Raw genomic sequence first — 26,575 nt, forward strand, 5'->3', positions numbered from 1 at the left:
CGAACCCGACCCGAACCGGTTCCTACCCGTTTTTTGTAGGAACCGGACCCTATCTGATTCAACCCGATGATCCGTGACCGGTTCTTGCATTTCTGAGTGGGGGCGGGTAGGAACCGGAACCGAACCGGAACCGGTTCTGGAACCGGACGGGTTCCTAACCGTTTTTTGGCCGTTTTTTGACCGTTGGGGTCAAAAATAGCCGTTTTTTGACCGGTTACGGTACAGGAACCGGGTTAGGAACCGGTAAGAACCGGTTAGATAGGTTAGGGGTCCGAGGGTGAGAGAACCGGTTCGGTTCCCTAACCGGTTCGAGCCTGGAACCGGTTTAAAAGGTGGTTTTGAATATAGGAACCGGTTCCGGTTCCTAGTCCCAAACCGTTTTGAACATCTCTATGTAGGCATAACATAATAACAAACCAATGGAGCCTAGGCTCAATATACCTCTTCAATAAGTTTTATGTTGAATTTTTGTAACTTATTAAGTTATATATGAAATTACCGCTTTAAATCAAGAGATCCGTAGTTTTTAGTTAAATGCTCAGGAATAATACAGTAGAAAAAGGTTAGAAAAAGTAATTAAATATTTTTAAAATAATTAGACTAGATGTAACATCTTGAAAAACACCATATTTACTTTTGGGTAAAAATGTCAACTTTAAAAATAAAAGGATCTAAAAATAATTTCATAATAAATATGGTAAAGAATAATATATATGAATTATATTAAGTTAGAAGAATTCATATTAAAGAAATTGAGGAAAGAATTCCATCCCACATGGAAAAGAGGAAGAAAATTGAATTCCTTTCCATGGATATAAATAAAGAAGATAAATTCCATCCCACATGAAAAGTGAGATAAATTTGGAATCTCTTTATAAGATATGGAGTTTATGCTTAGCATGCACCAAATGGTCCTAGCGGAGGGTGCGAAGCACCTGTCGGGCACAGGCTCGAGCACGGGCGCGGGCTCGAACGTGGACGGTGGTGACGGCGAAGGGCGTTGGGTGCAATGCGGCGCTTTGAAGGCGCTCGCATCGCCGTGAGCCGCTTGAGAGCCACCTTATTGTTTTTGGAAAGTGGAAGCGGGGCCAGGAAGTGACAAGATATAAAAGTACAAGGACTAAAGTGAAAATTCTTTATTTCAAGACCCATTGCGATACGCGATGGATCAAGGAATAACCCATCGTGATACGCGAGGGGTACATCACAGTGCCCCCGGAATGCGGGGTGACGCGATATGCGATCGCCCAACCTTTTGGATCATCGCGATATGCAATGACCATGCGAAGTAATCGTGACACGTGTCCAGTCACGTGTGTTGGGCCTAAATTAAAGTGGTTTGTACTTAGTCTAGGTGTGTAAAGGGCCGCGTATGTGAACCGAGATCCTAAGGGATCTCGGTGGGCTTTTGGTGACTATTGAGCTAGCTTGTTTTGGTTCCTGTATATTGAATACTTTGTATAGGGTTTCGGTGGTTCGTTCAGTTGTTTGTTTTTGGCCATCTAGTGTTTAATAGACGAGATTGGACAAGTGAATGTCAAGTATTGAAGAACAACTGCTAACTGGTGGGTGACAAGAGGACATCCCGGATCGATCAAGTAACTCGGTTGCAAACTTTTAATGGGATAAAAATAATGACTGATTCGTATGAGTGACAAAATCCATAAAAAGTAGCTAAAGTGGTCGCAAGTCCTAACAACAAACCATACGGAAGGAAAACTAAACATATGCTTTTTTAACCAAATTTTAATACTTGTAAGAAAGAAATATCTTCACAAAATCTTGATTCCCCTTGCACTCTAGGTTCCAACTTAGTGTTGTTTATAAACAAGTGATATTATGACCATGATACAACATGAATTTACAAATCCAAACTGAGGTTACAAAAATAGAAACATAAAACTGAGATGGTGGCATCAACAGGCTTAAAATGACCATTAAACAGAAGAATCAGAATCATTTGAAACATGGGCATATTCGTTGTGTATCCAAACAAATGACTTCACCGTGTCATATATTGATCAAATAACTTGAGGCACTTTCATTATTCCCATACTGTGAGCTACATTATGGAATCCAATTAGTTCTTGACTGTTTTAGAAATCGAATTCGCCTTCTGAAGTGGCTTCAATGCCGCCATGATGTCAGCAAACGTAGGCCGGAGTTTTGGATCACTATAGAAAAGAGGAATATTATGTCAACATTCTTTCTTATAACCAATGTTGTAAAAGTAGGTCTACAAGGCCGAGTACTCTCCGAGTACTCGCTACAAGGTATGGTGTCGAGGGGAGTTTCTTTAACTCCGCATAGTTACTAAAAATTGGTCAAAGGGGGTCAACATTAGCCTGAATCACATCTAGTCGGTTAACTTGGATCTGTTTTGACTTAAAAAATTCAACATAATTCACATTTCTATAATATTAAAGAACGAATATCATTATTTTTAATTAATGATTAACATTTTTTAGAATAATTTAGTGTTTAAAAATGTATTTCTCTTATTTATATTGATATTCATTTATTTTGTTATAAATATTAGTAAACTTATGATATTTGAAATATATATATTACCCAAAGTCTAATTTTCTTTATATTTATCATGTCCGAGTACACTCCGAGTACTCCCCGAGTACTCCCTCCAAGGGGGTCGGCCGCCTGTGGACCGCCTAGCGACTTTTGCAACATTGCTTATAACCATAAATTTCACACACTAGTCACATAAGCATGTATCATGTGTGTGTATAAGGGAGTAAACGAGTCAAGCCGCTGGTGAGCGACTCAAGATCGGCTCGTCAAAAGCTCGAATCGAGCCGAACATAAACGTGCTTGAACCTGAGACTAAAAATAAGCTTGTTAGGTAAACAAGCCCAAGCTAGCCCAGGAGCCTAAACGAACCTATTATTTATAAAGTTTTTATTTAATATATTGAATATATATTTTTATAATAATAACTATTATATATAATATTATGATAATGATAACTATATAATACATATTTTGTTGTAAATAATAATTATACTAATTTATCCGTATAAAATAACCATCAATGTATATAAATCTATTGATCCTAAAAAACAATTTATCTATCTATACGAAAAAGAAATTAATATAGTGTCAAGATCCAGCTTGAAAAACTACTCACGAGCTTAGCTCAAACATTAAAAATGGAGCTCCAAATGAGTGGAGCTCAAGCTTGAAAATTACTCACGAGCGCATCAGAAATAGAGCTCTAAATAAGCCGGCTCGAGGTCTCATAATTTAAACGAGCTGAGCTCGAGCCTGGACCAGCTAGGATTCGGCTCGGCTCATTTTATTGTTTACATCCTTACTTGTATGTGTAAGCAGTGCAGTTAAATGGCATGTTAAACTTTTAGAGAAGGAGCTCGAAACTACATTTTTAGATACTAGAAGAGTCAATGTGTAATTATGTAGATATCTTTATCTCTTAAAGGGTCAAACATGTAAAATTAAAGAACATAGCTAAAAATGGATGCGGGTTTGAGAATGTATTTAAAATGCATAAAACCTTCTAAATCGTTTTATCCAAAAGAATTAGATTATTAGTGTATGGATCAAATACAAATGACTTTTATCGTGAGAAGTGTACAAATAACTAGAGTAATATGTTAAAACTAGTGTAATTATTATTGCTCTATAACTTTTGAACTAGAGTAATTATTATCACTATTTTATTTTTTATAACACAATTACTCTAGTTCAAAACTGTAATTACACTAGTTATTTGAATGTTTAGTAGGTTAATTTTATTTGTACCGGATCTCACCCTTCATTCGGTTTTGGATACACAAGAATATATAGGGTTCGAAGACTAACATTTGCCAGCATTTTGTAATAATATCTGCAATGACAGGGTCCATGTCATGTGGAATTTCAAGACGGCGATGTTGAAACCCGACCGCACCAACAACTTGCATCGGGTTTAATCCACCCCACGGTTGTTGCATTGTGCAAAGCTCCCATAATACCACACCATAGCTATAAACATCGCTCCTACAAAACATTATTATGTTAATATTACATTATTATGTCATTAAGAAACTCGTATAGTTTTCATTTTGTGTAAGAAAACAAAATACTAACTTTTCATCCGATGGTTCGTTTCTTAGAACTTCTGGAGCCATCCACTCCGCCTGAAAAGTTTAACAGTTATTGAGCTAAACAAACAATCGAACACGAACTAAACGAACAGGGTTTTCTTGTTTGAGTTAGTTCGTTAAAAGAAACAAACGTGTGTGTCTTCGCTATAATCAAATGGTTAACGAACGTAAACGAACAAAGATAACTGGGCAGATGAACAAACATAACTGAGATAAAACTGATTTTAAGTAAAGGTGAAAAACGTGTAGGATCTATAAGGTTATTAAAACTAGACCAAACTGTAATCACCCTAAAAACTTTAAATGAACATATTAATCAAACGTAGACGAACGAACTTAGACAAACGTAAACTAACAAACATAAATGAACGTAAACGAATGAACATAAAGGAACGTGCACGATCACTCATGAACATAAATGAACGAACGAGACATATGGTCATGTTCATTAAACTGAATGAGCAAAAAACTTTGTTTAAGTTTGTTCCTTTCTTATATAAACGAACAAACTTAAAAATAAGTAAACTAACATGCATAAATGAATGTAAACGAACGAACATAAACGAATTTAAAGAAAAAATTAAGAAACGAGACATGTGTTCATGTTCGTTCGTTTAAGTTAATAATATTACTTTGGTAACAACTTTTGACACACTAATTATTTATAAAATCAATTATTTTCTTGATGCCATCCATATGAATATAACACATACAGTTCCTGCAGTAGATCTTGAAGAAAGAAAGGTGCTGTTTTTCATTCTTGATAACCCAAAATCACAAACCTGAACATAAAATATCAGTTAAATAACTGCCATAATAATTATGTTATACTCCCTCCGTCTCATTTTAAGTGTCCTGGTTTGATTTTTCAAGTATTTCTTGTTTAACTTTGACCGGCAATATTTTTGTTTCTGTTATATAATACTTGATGTACAATATATGAATGGATTGGGTTTTAAATGTATTTTACATTGATATAATTTTCATCAAGCATTATATGACACGGACAAAAATATTTACGGTCAAAGTTGTAAAAGAAAGACTTGAAAAGTCAAAATATGACACTTATAATGGGACGGAGGGAGTAAGTTTTAGAGTAGAAAAAGTTGGTATGATACCTTCACAACCCAATTCTTATCAACAAGAAGATTTGGAGACTTCAAATCGCGGTGAACAATAACGGGTGTGCAATTGTGCAAATAGTTCATACCACGTGCCTGTAATTTCAGTTACATAACAATATAACAAGGTTATAAGAAGCAATACTATTATAAAGTTGCACAAATGTTCCCTATGGTTTAACCATTTTGCATGTTTAGTCCCAAATCTTAAAAATTGCAAATTTTGTTTAAACATTTGTGAGAGGGTTGAACGTTCAGACCCCGCTAAACGTGCAAACCTCCTCACAAATGTTTGTACTAAGTTCGTGTTTGGACTTTGGGTTTCCTTATTTTATCTCCTTATGACTTGTTGTCATAAGTTAATAGGTCAGGACAACTTATCCTCTCACAACATAAGCAATCCCAAACAACTTATTAACTTTTCAAAAAGTTATTTTATAAGTTGATGAAAACAAGAAATCACAAACACCCCCTAAATTTGCAATTTTTTTAAATCTAGAGACTAAACTTGCAAAATGATCAAACCATACGGACCACTTATACAATTTTCTATATAATAGAGAAAAATATTTAGAAATGAGGATCAACATAGCAATGAGATCAGAGGTTAATAAGGGGGCTGTCTGGATGCGCATCTTCAGAGTGCTAAAAGTAAGGATAGTTAGGTAATTTTACATATATCTCAATAACCACTTTGCCCAAACACTCAAAAATGATTATGTGACTTTAAAACAACAGTAATTAGTTAAAAGCACATCCAAACGCCCCCTAAAAGAGAGCATACTGTATCCAATGCCATCCTCAAACGCCTTCGAATATCTAGTTGGTTGTTGGGGCGGTGGAGTAATTTATATAAACTACCTCTGCACAAGATAAAATATTCTTCATCATTCCATATAAAAATCTCAGAAGAATCGTTTAAAGTTCAACTACAGATAAAAATCTCAGAAGAATGAATACTAGGTCAGAATATTAGGCCTCTTTGGACCTAAATGGTCAGGACCGAGCCCAACTTTTATATTTTTTCATATTAAAAAATAAGGGTAAAGTTAAAACACAAAGGGAGACAAAAATTAGAAGTGAGTAGGATTTGTGACCACACAACAAATCCCTTTAAAATAAATTCAAAAAATAATAAAAAAATCATAACTCAAAATATAAATGAAAAACGAAAAAAATTTAAAAACTAACATGTTTCAGCCATAATTCCCGTTCAAAAAAAATATAAAGAATTAAAAAATTTTGACGAAAATACAGTGTCGAGATCAAAGACACAATGACGAAAATGAACAAAAGACACAATCATAACTAAGAAAAGACACAATAGATCGCAAAATATAACACAATACTGAACAAAATATAACACATTGTTGAGTAATATAACACAATATAAAGAAAAAAAGACATAACAAACTATTGTATATACGCAATGAACACTATTGCGCGTATGCACTACATCAACAGTTTTTTTCAAGAACAATATCAACTAATTAGAAGGATGAAAGAAAAAAAAATTTACAAAATATGTTTTTTAAAAAAGCTAAAAATAATTCTTTATGAGTTCTCTCTTTAAGAGGAGTTTTCTCTAGATCTATATACACACACTCATACCGATACAAACTTGTTCGAGGTACATACCTGGGAAGAAATTCGGTAACAATTGAAAGATGTGGTGCACGTGTTACAGCTCCCATGAAGAGTACAACGTTCGGATGCCTAACTCTTTTCATGATCCTGACCTTGTAATCCAAAAAATTAAATATTTCGGTTAGAAAAACAACATAAAATTAGGGTAATACACGAATTATTTCAATGCTAAGAAGAAAAAGCCACTTAAACTTAGATAACATAGTTCGGTCTAATAATATGTGCTTACCAATACACAAGTTATAGGTTTTATTTTCTTTTCAAGTATTCAACTAATAATCAGTGTCAGAGTGTTTGGCTAAAACTGAAAATGATTTATACCTCGCTTTTAAATTCCTCAAGGGATTCTGTAGTTATTTCTTGGTCTAAAAACTTTTTAACAGCAACATCCTGACAAATTAAAACAACAATAAAGTTACCCATAAATCATATATGTCAGTTTATAAAATTAAACCTAGAATGAATATATAACTCACGGTTCCATGCCAGTCACCACGGTATACCTCTCCATATGATCCTGCAAACAAAGATAAGATATAAGCTAGTAAATTAATTATTATATATTACCAATAACACAATAAGCAAGTTGACTCAGTACCCAATCCGATACGTTCACCCAAAGTGATATCCTCCCATGCTATTTCACAATCCGCTACATCGTCAAGTGACACCTCTGATACTGTGCTTTCGTTACTTGTTGACCTATCCGATATTCTCTCTCCTTCTTGACTTACCTCGTGTTGACTCATATCTCCATCTTTTCTTGGAGAACACTCCAATAGATTCAAATTCTCATTTTGTGATATTGCAGTTGTTGCCACCATAACTGCCGCTGTCACAGTGGCTGCAGCTGCCACCGGCAGTTGCATGTTTTGGTCCGTTATTGTTTTGGTGGCGGCCACCACCATGGAGGACGCCACCGCAGCAGCGGCTGCAGCTGCAGCAGCCGTCGCTGGAGCGTTTCTCATGTATTGCACTGGATTTGATTCAGACTGTGAAGTAGCTTTCGTTGGGTGTGGTAATGGAGGTAAGAAACGAGGTTGATCTTGACTTTGACTCTGACTCTGGCTTTGACTTTCTTCTTCATAAACTTGGGTAAAGAGGTCGGGTGGAGCAACAACGCCACTTTCCAACAACACATCGTGTAATTTCTGAGCTAAATTAGGGTTTTCTTTTGCAGCTTCCATCATGTATTGTGAAACATCCTTAACCTTCATTTTCCTCACTGCAGGGGAGCTTATGCCTTCGGTCCATGAAGGTGATCGTGCATGAACTTGTTGTGAAGTTCCTATTTTGTCCTTTTGTGCTTTGGGTGGTAAAGATTCCTTAGATTTGATTGGTTGTTGTGATAAGCCTGATGAATGTGTGTGGTCTTTTTCTTCCATGTAGTCAGTAGATGAAGTTGTGAAGTTACTTGTCGAAGAAGCTAAATAATAAGAAGAATCTTCATCTCGGGACCATGGACTCGATGAGAAAGATTCAGCATAATCTACGTTTAAGCCTCCGGCTGTATCAGATGGGATTAGAGTTCCAGGGTCCGCCATTAAGTCAACAATATATTCCCTGCATTCGGACAAATCATTTTATTTATCATTTAAAAAGGTATGCATATTGTTAAACCTTGAATTATGATTATCTAAGAAAAGAGCACAACCTTCCATCATTAACTTTTATAAAGTTCATTGCAACATTGTTGGAACCCGTGTATTGCTTGCCTTTAACTAATCGGCAAGGGATCCCCACACTATCAGCCAAAACCTACAAATACAAGGTTTGTTATAATTCCAAAATTAGTGGATGTAAGGATAACTATATATCATTAACTTGAAATAAAAGATCCTGCAAGAGCATGTATCAATCACAAATAATAGAATATGTTACAAAAGGTACAACCGTACAACATTTATCGTGTGACTTATCACCTAGTCAAATAAGAAATTAGGAATCTAGGATTCTAACGTAAAGTTGTGAGAACATGCTTCCATGTATTGGTTTGGCATTACCTTTTATTACAAGTGGCCGTTTTAATCCACTTACTTATAAATGGATCTATTCGGCTTATGTTATGTCTTTAATAAGCAAAACTAAATAAAAAGTAAGACAAAGTGGTCAAACAGGTCGAAAGTCACCCAACGTGTATTCTTAACCCATAAACTTCCTAAATCAATTACAACTAGAATTGGTTAAAAATTCCAATCATATTTGGCACGGTATGTTTTTAAAACTCAAAGTATTCAGACAAAAAGTACTCAAGTCATCCCTAGGAAACCGGGCCTGCTTCGACCCCAACATAAAGTTACTATTTTTAAGTTTTGCAAGAATATTGGACTAACTGTCACACCCATTAACATGAATGAATAAAAATTAAGGGTAAAAAAAATAAAGTAAACTGAAATTTGATAAATAGAAGAATACCTTGAAGGCTTGTAAAAGTTAACTGTATCTTAAATATCTCTAGTTTTAGGGATTATGCCACTTTGACTCTAATTTTGTAGCAACTTCTTGTAGACTTAGATGAAACTGTTACAATAGCATGTTCTCATCCATTTTTTGCTAATTTTTGTGCTTACATTAAAAATGATCTGCTAATGAAAGCCCTTCATACTGTTCATTTAAAGTACCTTTCTTATGAGGTTACTGATTTTTAATGCGATAATAACAATAATTTAACTATTATAATACACCCCTTAACTAAATGTTAGTATATCAGTCTACTACTTCAAGCTTGGGATGTTACATTTATGTCTTATGTTTACTTCTAAAAGTGTTACATCACTCAAACATGAAAGAATATAAACTAACAACATAAATATAAAGTTATATGAAAATTAGGAAATAGAAAAATACCTTAAAAAGCAATGCTCGATGACGGGCCATTCCAACACTTAACTCGCCAAGCGGCAAAACCATGCTACCAATACTTTCCCTTAATCTTGAGCTAAATTCCCTCCAAGCAACCAACATCTTTTCAGGATCACCAACTGGCCCCCCCATGTGATCAGAAACCAAAACCGCAAGTCTCTGAACCAAAGTTTGACCAGCAAAATTAACAGATTCAGACATTGACTTCACAGCCATTTCAAGAGCCGTCCGTTCAAGTCCTAAAAGTTTAGAATCGGAAGCTTTATAAACTATAACAGCTTCCCATGTAACATTATCCGAAACGGGTGTTGCTTGTAAGTCGAGAAGTGAAGGCATTTTTGATGATGTGGGTCCCGTTAATACCCCGTATAGATCATAGAACCCGTCAAGAATCTTGTCATCATAGCTGAGAGCACTATAATTCTGTGAAGTATGAACGTGTCTAGGACATGAGAAAAGTTAGAACCCAATAAGCAATAACAAAAAATTTCCAAACTAGTGTTACACGAACACATTCTGCTAGACTCATATTAACTCAATCATATAAAATTGCACAAATGGTCCCTGCGGTTTGGCTATCAAATTCATATGTTAAAACAATTATAGATAATATAATATATATAGTTGGTTGGACCATATGAAGTATGCATTGCACACAAATGTTAAAATGTTTTTGTTTCTTTAAGGTGTATTCCATATATATTGATATTTAAGGCAAAAAGAACACACTAGCCAAAACACATACAGTGTACAATTGTACCACGTATGGTAACGCTTGTTAACTAATAAGAATAAGGAAATTATTGTACTTCAACAATCAATATAGGCAATCATCACATGTCCATGATTACAGTACGTGATAAAACTTATATCCATAATTTTATAACTTAATAAATATGTATGATGAGATATTGTTTAGTATGCTTGACTTGATAACCAATTAGGGTCAAATTAAGTAACCCAAATGTGATTCTTATTATATCCTTTAACTTTTAATAAGTATATCAATCATGTCTTATACACTCTATATGTTAAAACAATGATATACACAATATACAGTTTGTTGAACTTGAACCATATGACTAAGAATTACACACGAATGACAAACGCATTTGTTTCTTTAGGGTGGGTTCAAACAAATTGACCTTTAAGGGTAAAAACACATGGACACTATTTTAGTAGAAACACTTGATATTTTCCATAAATAGATAAATAATAAAAAAGTCAACTTACCCAATATCTGAAAGCAAGAATTTCAGCAGCAGCAGGAGGAGGAGGAGTATTATTATTATTATTTTCCAAACTGATCTGCTTGACGGCTTCGATCTGAACGGCTTCGGGGTCTTCTCTTGCACTCAACTCCAAGGCCAGCTGAATCTGGTACTCCTCTTCAAGTTGGGGATCCGTTGGCTTCATGGCAACTGACCTAGGGCTTGAACTTCTCTTATCGGTTACCGAATTCAACCATCCGGTAATCGATGAGTTTGAATTGGAATCTGATTAAGAATGATTACAAGGCCTGATGATGTGAAGCTTCTTCAATAGGTTTTTCATACTCTGCTGGCCTCACACTTGGTTAATCATCCAGCTGCAAAGTCAATGCGTAGGGGTTCATCGAGATCCAGGTGGAACTGGAAAACAGTACATACGTAGATGTGAATTATATACTCCAGGTTAATTGGAGGATTATATTATTATTATTGATGGATGAATGAATAACAAGAACAAGAAGAAGAATGAACAGGTAGTGGGGAGTAGTAGGACACCAACATAAACATAAAGCGACAACGGGGGTGTTTGGGATCGCTCCTTATTTTAGTTCCTATAACTTTTATAAAAAAATCATAAAGTGTTCGGCAAAATTAAAAGTTGTGAGGGGAATAGATTATAAGTTACACTTTTATAACTTATGAGAATAAGTTATAAGGAGGTGGAAATAAAGAATCTCAAACACCCCCAACGTATTAGAAAAATATAATACTCTTTGCTGACGATTTCTATAAATGCATCAACAATCGTCTGTGTCTGTCTTATTATTGGCTGGCGACTTACCGGAAACCAAAACACTTTTTAAAGTAAACTTTGTTCAATTTCTTTTTTCACACTTTTTTTTTAAATCTAACCTTAATCTATTAGTCGGGATTAATCTCGACTAACGATATGTTTACTGAGAATTCTTACTTTGAACATATTTTCCTTTAACGATCCCATATTAACTTAAAGTTAGTCATTGCTGACGTGAAATGTCAACATACACAAGCTAGGGATGTTCTTCGGGTTTTTCGGGTTTCAAAGTTTTAAATCTTAACTTCAAACCCAACCCAAATCTCTCATGGGTTTTTCGGGTTGTGTTAATCGGGTTTCGAGTGTCCTAGAAAACAAAACAAAAAACAAAAAAAATTAAAAAACTTCAATGCTAAAATTAAAACAACATATTCTTCTTTGCTCGTAATACAAATAATCAAATAATAAACTAAATATAACATGATAGAACAATTCAAAAGAAGACTAAATTAAGTAACTAACTCGAACCATAATCTTCTTCAATCGGGCGTGATTTGGTTGTTCGATTACGGTTGCTATTAGTAATAAACGGAAAACATAAATTAACAATAAACAATCGATCCATAATAGTTGGAATGACAATAATCGACTAAGGTCAACAACTGATAACTTTAGTGGCTAAAACTAAGCTTATTGTACCTAAAAATATAATTAATTTTAAAATTAAAAGTTTATTCGGTTTTTCGGGTTGACCCAAATCTTATAAATCAAACCCGTAAACCAACCCGAATTACTTCGGTTCGGGTTAGGGTTAGTCTTTTCTCAGGCTCGATTTTTTGGTACGGGTTGGGTTTCGGGTTTCTAGTAAAAGTGACAGCCCTAACACAAGCCATGTCATCAAAACTTTGCTACATAAGCAGGCCACGTCATCAAAATTTTGATTTATTTGCCACACAAGCAATCCACATCATCTAAACTTTGACTTTTTTTGCCACATAAGCAGTCCAAGTTAGCAAAAACTAAGTGTGTTAACTTTCAATTAGTATGAGATTACTAAAGTAAAATATATTCAAAGTTGTGTCTGTCTATAAACATTTTGAGTTGGGATTAATCACTGCCAATAGCTCATAATTGAGATTATTACAATTCAATTCTCCTCATTTTTTCATAAGAATTTAGGGGTGAAAACAAGCATCGAACTCTGCGTGTTTCAATTTCTATTTCTAAAGTTCGAGCTCGACTCACGAGTGATTTTTCAAGCACAAGCTAACATCATATACATTATTTAGTTGTTTTTTCAACACATTATATACGTTAATTAATAATGTTTATATATACATATCAATGTTGCAAAAGTCGCTAGGCGGTCCCTAGGCGGCCGACCCCCTTGGAGGGAGTACTCGGAGTACTCGGGGAGTAATCGGAGAGTACTCGGATATGGTAAATACAAAGAAAATTAACATTTGTTTATTATATATATGTCAAATATCATAATTTTACTAATACTTATAACAAAATAGGTGAAAATCAATATAAATAAAAGAAATACATTTTTATATATAAAATATTCTAAAAATTACTAATCATTAATTAAAAAAAATGATATTTGTTCTTTAATATTATTGAAATAACAATTATGTTTTATTTTTTGAGTCAAAATCGGTCCAAGTTCACCGATAAGATGTGATTCTGGCTGAGGTTGACCACATTTGACCGATTCTTAGTAACTAGGCGGATTTACAAAAACTTGTCTCGGTGACATACCTTGTAGCGAGTACTCGGCCTTGTAATCCTACTTTTACAACATTGATACATATATGTATATATATTGTACAAATTACATAAATGATAAGCTCGTAAGCCGGCTCGAGCTCGATAAGTGAAGCTCGGGCTCATTTATTAAGTGAGCTTACTTTTAGGGGGTGTTTGGTACAGAGAAAAAGAATGGGAAGAAATGGAAATAGAAATGGGAGAGAAATGAAATTGGAGAGAAATAGAAATGGGTGGAGAATTGACAATCATTTCCTTTGTTTGGTACAATAGAGAAATGGGTGGAGAAACGGGAGCAGAGACGTGATTAGGGTTCCGCCTCGGCATCATCATGGTGGAGAAATGGTGGCTCAGAGACGCGTCGCAACACCGCGAACGGAGTAGAGCGTCATCATCATCGCCGCGCAACATCAACACCGCGATTTAGGGTTCCGCCTCGCAACACCGCCTCGCGATTTAGGGTTTCGTTTTGGCTCAGAGACGCGAACGGACGTGGCTGCGGCGTCGGCCGCCGTGCCGGACGTCGGCATCATCATCACCATCGCCGGTCGGAGCATCATCATCATCATACGCGAACGGAGTAGAGCAGAGACGCGATTTAGAAGCAGAGAGAATTCCATTTCTCTTCCAAATGGAAAGAATTGGATTTCTCTACTTTTTGCCTACACCCAATTCTCAGAGAAAACCAATTCTCCGCCCAATTCTCCCAAACAAGAGAAACCTAATTCTCCACCCTCAAATCTCTCTACCAAACACCCCCTTAGGCTCGGGCTCATTTAATCTAGACTCAATCAGACTTTTTCACGAGTTGATTTCAAATAGCTCACGAACAACTCGGCTCGTTTACACTCCTAAGCAAGATGCTAGAGAAAATGTTATAAAACTTGACAACTAGTAATTAGAGATACTATGAACTATCCAATTTAAAAGCACATCTTTTAGAGTATTTTAAAGATTTAATCATTGAGTTTGGTTTGTTCTTCACTCACATAGAACTGAATGATTTGATATCTATAATCATATTGGAAATTAAGGGTTATTAATTTGTTGTTAAGATGGCTGATTGTCTTATTTTCTTTGTTAGGTTTCTTCCTTACTATGATAGATCAAAATGTGTTGGAATGAAAGGGCAAAAGTGGGTGGTACGTTGCACCAATGACTAGTTTTATCAAAGTTGCAAATGGACAAATTGGTTTTAAATGCCATCAAGGTAGGAATTTCTCCATTTCGGCCCGCCAACAAAAACCATTAACATTGAATAAGATCCAATTATTCTAGCTACATGATCAATTCAGCGAGATCAATTCTAACGTTTACATTGTATTGAGCTTAAAAAATATAAATTTGGATATGTGTTCTCAAGTCCCTAGCATACTCATCTTACTAGGATTTGGTTTATGTTGAACCTAGCAAAGAATTGACGGCCAGAAACCAAATAACTATTGGTTCAAACATATGTTTTAACCAAATTGATGCTTCAAACATTTGACCAAGTCAAACAGCTGATATAAAGACTAAAGACAAAACAACTGCTCATCAAAGCTATTGAGATCAAAAGACTGAAGACAAACAACTGGTGGATCAAACAACTGCAGCTGTTTTCAAGAAGATCAGTAGTTAACAAAGGACTCTTTAATACTCAGTTGTTAACGTGAGTGATAATATATATATATATATATATATATATATATATATACTAGACGAGTGCCCGCACGATGCAGCGGGTGTTTGAACCTGTTATCACGTAACAAATATAAGTGTTTATGGTTCGGTTAAAACTTGAAATCATTTAAATCGGTCATTGGTTTGACTTCTTTTTTCTTTTCCTTTTTTTACTTTCGGTTTGTTGGTCGGTTTCAAAATTTTCAAAACGTAGTGAACGGTTGGTTCGCGGTTTATACTGGCAACCGGCCATATAAAACCAGACCAGACTGTAAATGTTGAATGCATTTTAATGTTTTTTATTATTAATTATTAGATATGTTTTGTAATATATATTAGATATAGTTAAAATTTAATTGAACATAATATTTTTATTACAAATAACTTGGCTATACAACTTCAAATTAACCTAATTGCAGTATGATACATTTTGGGATCTTTGTTGTTATTATTTCACGTCCTAGATCTTCCATTAATATTTACCATTTATGTGGCTAAAATTATCATTATTTATGATCCTCTCAAGTATCATATTATGTTGGTGTTTAGTTAAAATTGATGGTACATTTAAATTAATAATTATTTTAAACTAAATTTATTATTAAAGTTTAAAATCTGAAACCAAACTGGAACCAGGCCGTTAGTAACGATTCGATTTCAACTTTCAATGGTTGAGTTTGGGTTTGGACGACAAAAAAATCAGTATTAACGGTTGGACTCGCAAGTTTAACTTAAAAACCATCAAAACTGACAATGAACAACCCTACGTAACATGTTAATTTATTTAAAAGAAAAAAAAATATAAAAATATCATATCCAAATTAAAGAGAATAAAATACTCGTTTTTATGGTGTAATTTTTTTATAAAAATATTAGCGTTTGAAAAGGCTATAGTCGTTTAAAAAGCATGGGTGGGAAGTTAGTTTACAACTTAAATTAAAAACATAATATGGTTAAAGATGAGGGACCAAACTTGTAAGTTGAATAGATTGTGTTTAAAAAACAAGTTTACTCTTACTAACACATGTACCTCATGCTTTAAGTGTTGTAAATTACTTAAAAATGGGTGTCTTTATTTGCCCTTGTTTAGTGTATTATATATAGTATATATATATATATATATAATGTTAATAAAAGTTCCACACAAATCAGGTTTTAAAATAGGTTTTCACATACAACTAAGCCACACAAGAAAGACAAGTGTACCTATCATTTGTAATAAGTGTCGGCAAGAACCGAGTGTCAATCCATGGATACGATGATTTTCTAGTACTAAATCTTTGTAAATGACTAACCAAACAAGGAATTCTTGAACATTCATTCCTACCTTAGTAGTGTAAACAAAGAAAACATAAACATTCAGAATTTGCAAACAAACATCTAGAACATAGTTTTTCAACATGTGCCTAAACATTTGTAAAACTAACAAGGTTATGCAATTCTAACAAGCATGAAAACCACCAATATCAACTCATAATTTCAACCATATTCTTGAATGAAAACCAATTTACCAAAATCATGCACAGATAATATATCGCATTAGTAAAAAGTTTCAACATTGTCAGATAGTAAAAGTATTTAGCCCATAAGTCTTTATACACATACAAACATTCTTGAAATAATCATACAAAACATGTTCTTAAACATAGAAATGCAAACCAAAATCAAGCAAGGATTGAATGATGAAATGATGAATCTTATGCCGGTGAAAGCCTCCAAGACTCCCCTAAAAATGCTACACTTGGTTAAGAGAGAATCCCCAATAATCCACACAAAAAAATTAAGAGAAATGAATGTTTATATGATGTCTGGACATAGTGCACGGTCATGCTATAACATCCCAAATTTTGTTTGATATTTTAAATAAATCGGGGTTTAAATGAAGTATAAAAGATAAATGTAATTATCTAAAGTGTGAGGGTGTAAAGCGTCATTAGATGAAAAGTTAAACATGAAACCCTACCCTCTTCCTATAAATGTAGCCACCATCTCATTTATAAGCATCCTAGCCTCCAAACTCATTCTTTACCAAGTTCCCGTTTTTGAGAGAGCAACCCACAAAGACCCGATGATTACCGGAGATCTAACTGTCGGAGCAGTCTCAAATGTTTATAGAACGTTAATAACACAAAAGTAAAGATTTCCATCATTCGGATCTTTGATCAGAGGTCGAGAAGTCCAGTTTTTATCAAGGAAAACATAACAGCTAAAAATGAGGATTTTCGGCAACTTTTTTAATTTTCGGTGACTATAGCGGCTGTTTACGGTTATAGAGAGCTTATGTGTTTGTAGATCGTGGCGATACGGTTTTGTGGCCTCTTGAATCACTCAATTCCGAGTTCGTTTGATATGGTTTTGGTCTATTCGAGTGATTTAGAACAAAAACCTCTAAGGTACGTTTTTATTAAAAAAAACTTACTTTTCGTGTACGAATTTGCATGAAACTTGGTAGGATGGTATATAGGGTCATGATTATTGAAAAAGTAATGAACTTGTTAGTAAATGGGTTAATTGGTTCGGTTCGGGTAAAACGAGTAATGTTCGGTTCATGAAAAAGTTTAGTGTTTGAGGTCTGCCATGAAACTAAGTAGGATAGTAAATTGGACCGTGAGATGTAAGGAAAACATAAAATTTATGGTAAACGAGTCAGTGGGTGCGAACCAGGATGAATGGGTGACATTCGAACAAAAGCAAGAAAATGAAGTTGTTAAGATCCAGAACTCGCTATATTGGTAAGACGAGTCGTAAGGGGGGTGAAAGAAAATGTTTAAAACAGAAAGTGCATGTCTAACCAGTTTTGAATCAAATTCTAGGAATTTGATTTGTTTGGAAGAAAGTCAATTCGATTCATTTAAAACTCAATTCAATTCGTTTGGAAGAAAGTCGATTTGTTTGGAAGAAACTCAATTCAAATGGTTGATCAAGACACACAAAACGTTCAAAAATCTGGTAGAATTAGTAATCCACCCGAAAGATATAGATCTTTCATGGGTGGATGTTATATGGTAGATTCGAATGAACCCACAACATACCATGATGCAATGTCACAATCCGATTGTTACAAATGGCTTGAAGCTATGAACGTTGAGATGCAATCCATGCATGACAACCAAGTATGGGATTTGGTTGTACCACCTCTTAACTCCAAACCGGTTGGAAGTAAGTGGGTTTTCAAGAAGAAAACCGATATGCATGGAAACTTGGATACTTATAAAACAAGACTTGTAGCAAAATGTTTTACTCAAACTCAAGGGGTTGATTATGATGAGATCTTTTCGCCTGTGGCAATGCTAAAGTGAATTAGGATATTATTTGCCATAGCCGCATATTATGATTATGAGATTTGGCAAATGGATGTCAAAACTGCTTTTCTAAATGGACATCTTGAAGAAGATGTCTATATGGTTCAGCCCGAAGGTTTTGTCGATCCACAACATCCTAATAAAGTATGCAAGTTAAAGAAATCAATCAATGGATTAAAACAAGTATTTAGAAGTTGGAATCACCGTTTTGATGAAGATGTCGAGAAATTTGGATTCATCAAAAACGCTGATGAGGCTTGTGTGTATAAGAAATCTAGTGGGAGCATCATTACTTTCCTAGTATTATATGTTGATGACATACTATTGTTTGAAAATGACATTCCAACCATGGAAGGTGTAAAAGCCTGGCTTGGGAGTTGTTTTTCCATCAAAGATCTTTGTGAAGCCGTTTATATTTTGAGAATAAATATCTATAGGGATATATCAAGGCAGTTGATAGGTTTAAACCGAAGTGCATACATTGATAAAATCTTGAAAAGGTTCAAGATGGAGAACTCTAAGAAAGGTTTGGTACCTATTCAAAGAGGAACAATATTGAGTGTGTCTCAATGTCCAAGCTCAAAGGATGAGCAAGAGAAAGTGAAAGGAATCCCATATGCATCGGCTATAGGATCCATCATGTATGTCATGATATGCACTAGACCGGATGTCTCATGCGCTTTGAGCATGACAAGTAGATACCAACAAAATCCAGGAAGTATCCATTGGAAGGCGTTTAAGAGTGTATTGAAATACCTTAGAAGGACTAAGGATATGTTTCTAATATATGGCTTTGGTGTGGAGGAACTCGTTGTAAAGGGTTACACGGATGCGAGTTTCCAAAACTGATCGAGATGATTCCCGATCACAATCGGGATATGTTTTCGTTATGAATAGTGGGGCAGTCTGTGGTAGCATTGTCCACCACTGAATCGGAATACATCGCCGCCTCATTGACAGCTCAAGAAGCTGCGTGGATAAGAAAGTTCATTGCCAACCTAGGGGTGGTCCATACCATTCGGGACCCACTAGAGATCTGTTGTGACAACGAGGGTGCAATTTCTCAAATCAAGGAACCCCGTGCACATCAAAAGACAAGACACATTGAGCGAAGATTAAACTACATAAGGGATGAAGTTGAAAAAGGAAAGATACGTATTCGCGAAGTTCACACCGATCAAAACATTGTGGATCCACTCACGACGCTGCTTGAAAGACCAAAGCATGAAGGTCACACTTGTGCCTTAGGACTTCGATATTCTAGTGATTGGATTTGATCTATTTTGTATTTGGATATCAGAAAAATTGTTATTTTGACTCATTCTTATGATTATGGTTTATGATTATGACTTTTGAGTTATGTTCCATTTTAACATGTTTAACTCCGTGAATAAGTTAATTATTATAAATTTCCGTAGTCGTTCATAATTGTGGGAACAAATATAGGTAAGACTATTATGAACTTGGATTGGTGGATATTCATAAGGTATGAATATAGAGCAAGGGTTTGCTGCCAAGGTTCATAGACATTTATGGGATGCAAATATCGAACTGACCCGCCCTCAAATATTACTATATGGAATCTTTGTGATTGATCATAAGTAAATTTGAGTAAAGACGAATATCATTAGTATCCTCCGACCTGAGATACATATTGGGTCTTGATATTCACCGAATATTATACTTTGACTTAGTTCTTCGCTGCTCTAAAACATGACGGTACATATGGCTATGATCAAGTGTAATACAAGGAGATTGTGAGAGACGTTTGTAGTCAAAATGAGATTTGTCCCACTTATTCTTTGAGAGTAAGATGTCTAAGGCCTGCTAAGTTAAATCAACAGAGAATGATCACTCTGTGTGTCTGGATTTGACATGACACTTGTGGCAAAAGGATAAATGATAGATTCACCTAAATCATTTCAAGTAAGGGACTTGAAGGGGATGGTGTTATTGAATGACACTTCTTCATACGTATTAGGGGTAGTAAACCGTTGTTAGGTGGTATTTTCTACTTGCATCAATCTTCTATGTATCTTGTGCTAGTGGGAGATTGTTGGAATCGGTCTGCCCTAGACACATACTATAATTGATGTGGCTAGTACGTTATGATTCAAGTCGGGTCATACCCAATAACAAGCTAGACAAACACCATGAGATTTATTGTAGATATGATTTAACAAATAAATATTAACACTTATGATATTTAGAATATGGGTTTCTAAATATATGCACTTGAGGAATCAATAAATTATATGAATAATTTATTTAGAGAGATTATTTTATAATATTATTTAAGTTGGTTAAATAATATATATATGATAATGGTTATGATATATTGCATGAAACTTATGGCATATCAAAAGTGTTACATGTCATAAAGTTTCAATAGACATGCGACCAGTTTATAGAGTATTAGTTATGTGACTAGTACATGGAGTATTAGTGTGTTACCAGAAAAGAAAGAGAAAATCATAAATGGGCTGGTAGGGCCAGCCATTTATGGGGGGAAACTTCCCACCCACTTGTTTAAAAAGTTAATTATCTCTCTCTTTATATTTTTCTTGGAACACAACACAAACAACACAACCATTCAAAAGACATGCAATATTGAAAACTCTCTCCTCTTTCTCTTTTCTCCTTGAAATCGGCCAAAGAAGAAGAACACAAGGAAGAGTTTTCTTGTGCAAGTGTTATCAAACCTAGCAAGACAAGGTGTTTGTTGGTGGGGGTATACAAGCTTGAGGCACTTCTCTCTTGAAGGCTAGCTATTCAACCATCATCTTCTTCATCCTCCTTGCATCTTGAAAGGTTGTATTACATAAACACCTTATGGTTGTTGATTTTGGTAAGCATATAATTTCGTATATGGATCCGGGGCTTGGGTTTTTGCTTATAAAATCGGTTTTATATTCATCTAAACAACAAGATTTAAAACTATTTGATCCGTTGCGTTTTTCATATAAATGGGTTTATATGACTTTGATAATCTTGTTAAACCCAACATCCTCTATATGGATACTGACATGATCCTCATCACTAATAATCTGAACTCTGTGTCTAGGGTTTTTATGTGGGGCCGATGGTCCGGCCTGATCTAGGTATTGGTTTCGGTTTTTAGTTTCTAGAAAAGAGAGCTGAGCCATTCCGGTTGTTTTGCTGGTTGAAATTTAGTGGTGGAAGTTGGTCATTTTCGATTTGGAAATTGTTGTCTGGGTTGAAATCATTATTTTCTAGGAGTGGGTTCGGGTCTTGGTTCTGGTTTTCATTCTGATTATGGTTTTGGTTTTGGTTTGGGTTTAGGTTTTGAGCTTCCATCTTTGAGGTTTTGTTCTGAGCTCGGTTCTACCGAGCTAGTCTCTCAATTTCGGGCTCGAAGATAAGCGGTGACTGTCTGCCCGAGTGGCGGGTGTGCATAAACATGTTACCTGCACAAACAACACACCCCACATAAAATGGAAAAATAAAATTTAAACTAAAAACTAAAAATTAAAAAAATTAAACACAAAAATCAAATAACACGAACAACACTAAGCGCACTAACTCCTCGGCAACGGCGCCATTTTGATGCTAAACTGTCGCTATCTAGTTAAAAAAAGTTAATATCAGTTCCTAATCACCTTAGCAAGCTAGGGTAAGAATGGTGTCGAACCACGTGGAGTATGTGATGAATGTAATCGTGCAACAAATTTCTAATATTATGAAGTAACAAATTGTAGTGATGATCACACAAGCAAATAAGATTGGTTTCAATATTGATTAAGCAACTTCATGAATTCAAGCAATTAACAAAAAAAAATCACACCCGGGGTTCAAGAATGCACACAAACAGCAATCTCATGCAACCTAACATATTAACTATCACTGATTAACACAGACTGACTAACGAGCTAAACCTTAGGCACCAACGATCGCTAACATACGGAACTGGTTATTAAACAATCCCTACTAGTGTGACTCAACTAAGGGCAATCGCATGCTTCATTGAATTCAACTAGTCAAAATAGTCCTATGAGCAATTATTATAGAAGCCGACCTACTAATCGTTCTGATCAGCGTAAACCTAAACCGACTGTATGCACACAAATACTAAACATCAATACTCATAGATTAATCAAATAACAGTTACAAAGTATTTGTTCTTTAATACATTAGAAAATTGAAAATGATACAAACTCTACATCCCGGGTATGACTTGAAGGATTTAGCTGAGCATCGACATCATGGAATATTTAATTATGATGATAGTGAACATGGATATGATCTCAGTATGATTCAGAGTGATGGAATTGCCCTCTTGTAACTATGTAAACTGTCTGGAAGTAGTTATTCTCCAAACCCTAATTTTATGTTTAAAAGACATGTTTACCCTTAATAACACATGTACCTCATGCTTTAAGTGTTATAAATTACTTAAAAATTGGTGTCTTAATTTGCCCTTGCTTGATGTATTATATATATTATAGATACATGGCTATATCCTTCTTCATATCAGACCACCAGTAAAATTCCTTATCATCTCTATACGTCTTAGTAGTACCTAGATGAATAGAGTATTTGGATTTGTGTGCATCATCAAGAATCAGTTCACGAAGGTTATGAAGTGTTGGAAACCAGTCCCAGTTTTTGTAATAGAATATTTCGTCGGTTTTCCTCTCAAAATTCTTTTCATTCCCATGCAGCTCCTCCTTTTCTAATTGATTTTATTTTAAGGCTTCACTTTGGGCAACACGAATTTGTTCGAGAAGGCTACTCTGGAAAATCATTCCAAGTGCCCGTACTCTTAGGGGTTTAATTCGTTCCTTTCAACTTAATGCATCATCTACTATGTTAGCTTTGCCGGGATGGTATTTTATTTCACAATCGTAATCATTTAACAGTTCTACCCATCTTCTTTGCCTCATGTTCAGCTCTTTTTGATCAAATATGTGTTGCAAACTTTTGTGGTCCGTATAAATGGTACATTTGGTGTCGTACAAGTATTGTCTTCAAAATTTCAATGCAAAAATGACTGTTTGATCTCGGATTACCAATCAATAAAAATAATAGATCTCAGATCTGTGAATATCCGATTAATACTATTAAAGATTTAGCTCATAATTAACCTTGATTCAGTGTTATATATGTGTATATATTATCAATATATTAGATGAATAATGTTAAGGTGAAGCTTGAGAGAGAGCAATTGGTTAATTAACACTCAAAAAACTCTTTTCAAAAACTTACATTAAAGTGAACAGTATTTCACTATATATAGAAGGTGATCTAGTTCGCTAACATCCCCTAGCGAACCAGCTTCCCCTTCGTTACATAAATTAACATAACGAACCATCCCCTGATTCGTTAACATCCCCTAACGAATCAGGAGGGAATACATTATAATGTCTTAGTTCGCTAACATCCCTAGCGAACTAGACTTAACCTTAACGAACTAGTTAATAATAAACATTAATTATTACATTAATTAATAAATAAAACATTAACGATAAATACAAAGACTCTAGACGCAAAACCGTGCACTAACAGACACCCCCTCGTCTTGAGCTCTTTGTCTTTAACTTATTTGAAGCGATTGGACTGCCAGTCTCTGCAACTATGAATTCCATGTTCATGACACACACGAACGACTCGTTGGAATTGCATATCCAGGTCGTAATCATCTTGGCGTTCAAACAAAATCTGCTTCCTGTGTAGCACGTCGTTGTCTGTCTCTGATAAATTAACCAACCACATCGGGTCGATTATCTTGATGAGCTCAGTCTGCAGTCCTCGACCACGAACAATAACGGCCTCGCCAGTACGATTGTCATAGTACCAACGGTTGAAAGACATATAAATATCTTGAGGCATTGTCTTCACAAGAACCTTTTTCATCGTCTTTGGCGGCTTCACTTTCAAGAAAAGTTTCTTCCAGCCGGTCCTTGGATCAATCTCATCAATTCGCTTACGTCTTGGGACCTGGGGCTTGAAGAATTTGAAGCCATGATTGACCTCGAACAGTAAGTGTTGGTGAAACCACTCAGCTGTTCGGTAACCCCCACGATTGATAAATGGACGTCTCGCAAGGGTATGGATATCCCACCGCGGTAATGTTAGAACATCCATTATCCTCTTGTAATATTGGACACCCTTTTCCCACTTGACTATACATACCTTAAGGTCTGAATCATAGAGCCAAGAGACAATATCACCATGTACCTTAGAAACGGTCTTGAAGGTAGTCACCTGATTAGCCTTAACCCAAGCAGCAACAATATCTTTTCTTTCTTGATCTACATAACGATAAGCACTGATAATTTTACCCACTTTATGACATTTAAACCATCTTTCTACGTCCTCATCAGTCACTTCTTTGAGTTATGGTACTGTTCGCTGCACAACCTTTTCCAATTCATCCTCAGTCTCTTTAAACACCTCTTCTTGAAATACCGGAGCACCTTGATCAACGTTCGTGTGTTGATACAAGTCCGGATACTCATCAGCAGTCACATCCTCCATCTCAATCTCCTCGTTCTCATAAATAAACTCCGTATTCACAAACAACGGATCAACTTCCAAATCTTCCTTAGTTATTACTTCGACATCAGGCCCAGTCTCTAAAGCAGTCAACTGATCGTCATTCAGCCCAAGCAGAATCAAAATCTGCTCCCGTGTCAAGGATCTAACCACAAACTCACCAACCTCTATCTCATCTCTGTTTACCACACTACGAACCACCCCTGATCCATCAACAAATATCACTGTGTTAGCTGCAATCATCTGAATTGGCTTGGCCGCTGTTAGATCTTGATAAATAATTATCTGCTTGCTCGAATCATCACCGCCACTAACACCTGCACCAGAGGATGAACCATGCGATTGTTTAGGCTCACCTCCTGCATCAGACTCGTCAGGATCATCATCATCATTCTTGAGTTTCTTGAGGGCATCTTCTTTATAAGTTAATTGTAAAATCAACTCTTCTTGTTCCTTTAATTTCACCCCTTGAGACTCAACAATCGTACGCAACGACTTAGTCCCTTCTGACAGTAAGAAATATAACTCATCATTCGTCGTTGATTCTCTATGAGTCGTTCTTGAGTTTGACGGTCAGCTGCCATTTGATTTTCATATAGATGTAGCAGATTTAGCAACATTTCAGTTTGACGACCTGGTGGCAAGTTGTATACGGATGGATGAACAGGTTGAACAGGTCCTTGAGGCCGAGTGATTCTCATGAATGAGACATCACTAGGCGGAGGTGGAGAAATATTGTAATTAATCTATTTACGCGTATTAGACGATTTAAATCCTTTAATTAAATTAAATGAATATTGAAATTAATTTATTTTAAAAAAAATGTCATTCGTTGGGAATCACACTGATTGTTTACAATAAGATAACGAATCAGGCGATTCTCTATCAAGTAAATACTTTAACGAACTGAACATAGCGAATTACTATTTAATTTTGACGAACTAAACTCTAGTTCGTTATATTTTAAGCGAATCCATATCTGATTCGTGTAACATCTTATTCGCTTAGCTAGTTCATGTAAAATCTTAACGAATTGGACACGAAACAGTCCCAATTCGCTAAGACTAACGAATGGTCATAATTAAGACTTGTTCTTTGACTTCACAAAGTCAAGGTCAAAATTAGGATGAACATAGATAGTCAACAATATGAACCCGGGGACGATTAGGCCATAACTATCGTCGAATCATCGCAATAATGAGCTCGTTGTACTCGGAATTACGTTCGTAATCGAAGATGAATGAGATTAAGACTCAAAATCTCTAAGTACATAGGTTGGACGAACCCACTGTAAACACCAATAACACGAAACTATAATTAACCCAGCAAACAACAATCAAATCATGATTGAAGCCCACCAAGGGTATCGGAATATGATTCCGATCACAATGACATCAAAATCATATAATTATTAACATAAATTATACAGAAATGGATTTCAAAACTTCGAAAACCCTTAAACCCGTAAAAGTTCATATTTTAACTATCAACTCGTAGCCATTTTTGACGAAAATTATATCGCCATGATCGGCTATACCTTAGAAACTCAAATATATCCTTGAAATATCTAAAC

At 35.3% G+C, this 26,575-nt stretch overlaps 1 protein-coding gene across 2 annotated transcripts; it reads right to left on the reverse strand.

Annotated features, from left to right (window-relative positions):
- Nucleotides 1-1,664: 1,664 nt before the first annotated feature.
- Nucleotides 1,665-11,309, reverse strand: LOC143622051 (putative serine/threonine-protein kinase SIS8). 2 transcript variants are annotated; one of them, XM_077093300.1, is made up of 13 exons: nucleotides 10,982-11,309; nucleotides 9,734-10,171; nucleotides 8,541-8,644; nucleotides 7,485-8,449; nucleotides 7,363-7,403; nucleotides 7,208-7,276; nucleotides 6,878-6,978; nucleotides 6,024-6,102; nucleotides 5,237-5,335; nucleotides 4,832-4,900; nucleotides 4,102-4,151; nucleotides 3,835-4,011; nucleotides 1,665-2,174 (listed from the first exon to the last, which is right to left on the reverse strand). In XM_077093300.1, exons 1-13 carry the CDS (start codon nucleotides 11,162-11,164, stop codon nucleotides 2,081-2,083), a joined length of 2,469 nt encoding a protein of 822 aa, XP_076949415.1. In that variant the 5' UTR covers nucleotides 11,165-11,309; the 3' UTR covers nucleotides 1,665-2,080. The 2 variants fall into 2 exon arrangements, with proteins under 2 accessions (XP_076949415.1, XP_076949416.1); XM_077093301.1 differs by having other exon boundaries at nucleotides 1,670-2,174; nucleotides 9,734-10,190; nucleotides 10,982-11,148.
- Nucleotides 11,310-26,575: the final 15,266 nt, after the last annotated feature.

Source organism: Bidens hawaiensis, unplaced genomic scaffold, assembly GCF_021521415.1.
Source record: "Bidens hawaiensis isolate Kalapana, Puna unplaced genomic scaffold, B.hawaiensis_p1.1 tig00003015_1, whole genome shotgun sequence".
Taxonomy (NCBI): Eukaryota; Viridiplantae; Streptophyta; class Magnoliopsida; order Asterales; family Asteraceae; genus Bidens; species Bidens hawaiensis.

What these genes read in the sequence shown, in the direction of transcription:
- LOC143622051 (XM_077093300.1), bottom strand. Translation starts at nt 11,164, where the DNA reads ATGAAGCCAACGGATCCCCAACTTGAAGAGGAGTACCAGATTCAGCTG. An exon ending in ATCGAGCATTGCTTTTTAAG is followed by an intron (nt 8,645 to 9,733) that starts GTATTTTTCTAT and finishes TTGTATTTGTAG; the next exon opens with GTTTTGGCTGATAGTGTGGG. An exon ending in GTTACCGAATTTCTTCCCAG is followed by an intron (nt 6,103 to 6,877) that starts GTATGTACCTCG and finishes TATCTTGTGCAG; the next exon opens with AGGTAGTTTATATAAATTAC.